This window comes from Solanum pennellii, chromosome 4 (genome assembly GCF_001406875.1).
Source record: "Solanum pennellii chromosome 4, SPENNV200".
Taxonomy (NCBI): Eukaryota; Viridiplantae; Streptophyta; class Magnoliopsida; order Solanales; family Solanaceae; genus Solanum; species Solanum pennellii.
Genome location: NC_028640.1, coordinates 7,032,490 through 7,034,523, shown reverse-complemented (window position 1 = coordinate 7,034,523; position 2,034 = coordinate 7,032,490). Strand labels below are relative to the sequence as shown.

General features: G+C 33.8%; 1 protein-coding gene across 3 annotated transcripts in view; it reads left to right on the top strand.

Moving 5' to 3' along the window:
- Window positions 1–563: 563 nt before the first annotated feature.
- Window positions 564–2,034, top strand: part of LOC107018107 (F-box/LRR-repeat protein At5g63520-like) — a 13,074-nt gene continuing 11,603 nt past the window's right edge. For all 3 annotated transcript variants that reach the window (XM_015218489.2, XM_015218490.2, XM_015218488.2), the window contains exon 1: window positions 564–811. In XM_015218489.2, coding sequence (XP_015073975.1) covers window positions 596–811 — 216 coding nt within the window. In that variant the 5' untranslated portion in view covers window positions 564–595. The remainder of the gene's footprint in view (window positions 812–2,034) is intronic.

Sequence of the window (2,034 nt, the reverse complement as noted above, 5' to 3'; positions counted from 1 at the left end):
CCTTGTATTTCTAGATTTAGTATTACACTCCTCAATACACAATAGAATATACTAGTTATACATACAACGAAAAAAATACATGAAACAAGAGATTACTGATACATATAATTAATGTATGCATTATTTTTACTAATATACTCTGTCAAATGTCCTCGCTTGACAAAGGCCAAACTATACTCGAAGGGTTAGTACTACAAAACAAAGACTACATGTTAGATGTGCTATTAGCACTATTTTTAGTCATAGATGCTTATACTAAACTATTACTAGTCCCATTTGCCGTTTAACACAAAAGGAGATGATGTGTTATATCACCTTGTCGATCTATAATAAGTGACTGAAATACAAAAAGCCGATGGTCCATCCAAAACAATGATATTCTAAAAAAAAAAATTATGTTGTAAAACATATTCACCACTCTATATGAGTGCATAAAAACATATTGCATACTAAGAGGACCAAAAAGACATACTTACGATTTATATGAACTAGAATTAGATTTACCAATAATTGAAGGACCAAAATGCTAAAAGCCAAACACTGAAAACACACAAAAACATTACGTCAAGGGGTTTTCGGCTTTCAGTTCAGAAAAATGGATAAACCAAGGCAGAAATCACCGGCGACGGCGTTACCGCCGGCGACGATTGATATGATCGGAGAAGACCTTCTATTCAACGTCTTCTCAAAACTTCCAGCAGTTGACTGTGCAGCAGCAGCATGTGTGAGCCGTTCGTGGAATGTTACCATCACTCGCCTCCTTTCTCTTCCAAAGCTCTCTTCTGCTGTTTCACTCAATCCTTCTCTTCAGGTTCTTCTATTTTCACATATGTGTAACTTAAAATTTAAGCATATAATCTCTTTATCTTAATTTATGTTTCGAATGGCTAACCGTTTGTCTGACCTAATTAGAAAAAATGTTACTCTCTTTAGACTATTTCCACGAGATATCTGTCACCTCCCACATGTAGTTTCTAGGTAACTCTGTCTACCGAGGGAGTTTCAGTGGCAAAGCTAGAATTTTCATGAATAAGTAAACAAACGAAAAAGAAAAAATTTAACAGCGTATAAGAAGTGTAATTATCCTTGGAATGGTGTTTGGATGAACCCCTCAAGCCTACCTAGCTCTGCCCCAATGGGCATTTGTCAATGAAAATTGTGAATATTGAAAAAGTAGTTTTTGCTTTCAAAGTGATAAAATGATGGTATTTTAAAATTGGAGTTGTGTTTCATCATGAATATTAATTGGAGTGAAAAAAAAGTGAAAACAACCTTTTATTGTTTTTCAAATTCCGGAATTCAATTACAACTTCTGAAAAAAGGTTAAAAAAATTGATGGCCAAATATCGCATAGTGTTTTTGCTTCTGGGATTTGAACCTGGGATCTCATGGTGCTCAACCCACTTTATTGATCACTAAGAGAAACCCTTGGGTGTGGAAAAATGTCACTCTCGTTAGGTCTGGCAAATGGTGCTACTGCTATTTGAAGAGTTAATTTGATTTGGATTATATTATTTCCTACTTATTTTAACTATAAGAATTATGATTTGGAGTACTTCTTATAGAAATTTTGAATGTGTAAGTATTACTTATATTGGGATGTGAAGAACTGGGTGTCTGAATACTATATGAAGAGTCTTTGTTTTCGATTATGTTTTTTCAACTATTTTTATCTAGGGAAAAGGTTTAAATACTGTCCTCCTTCCACCTATCAGATAAAAAATGCCCTCAACGTTTTTAAGGTCTAAAAATACCCTTTTTAACAGAACAATGACATAGCATTGATGAGTCATTTAATGAAACCAGTGGCTTCATCTTATTTGTCCAAATAAATTTTAAAATCAAATCTAACTATCCAACCCATCTTAGGTAAAAGATCCAAATCCACCAACTAACCTGTTTTTTTTTTTTTTAAAAAATTGCACAAAGATTCAAACACCCTTCCTTGTTATCAATCATCTTTTCTCCACCTCTACCAATTGTTCCATCATTGTGTAGAACTTCCAAACAGGCATATTCTTGCAGAAGAAACCC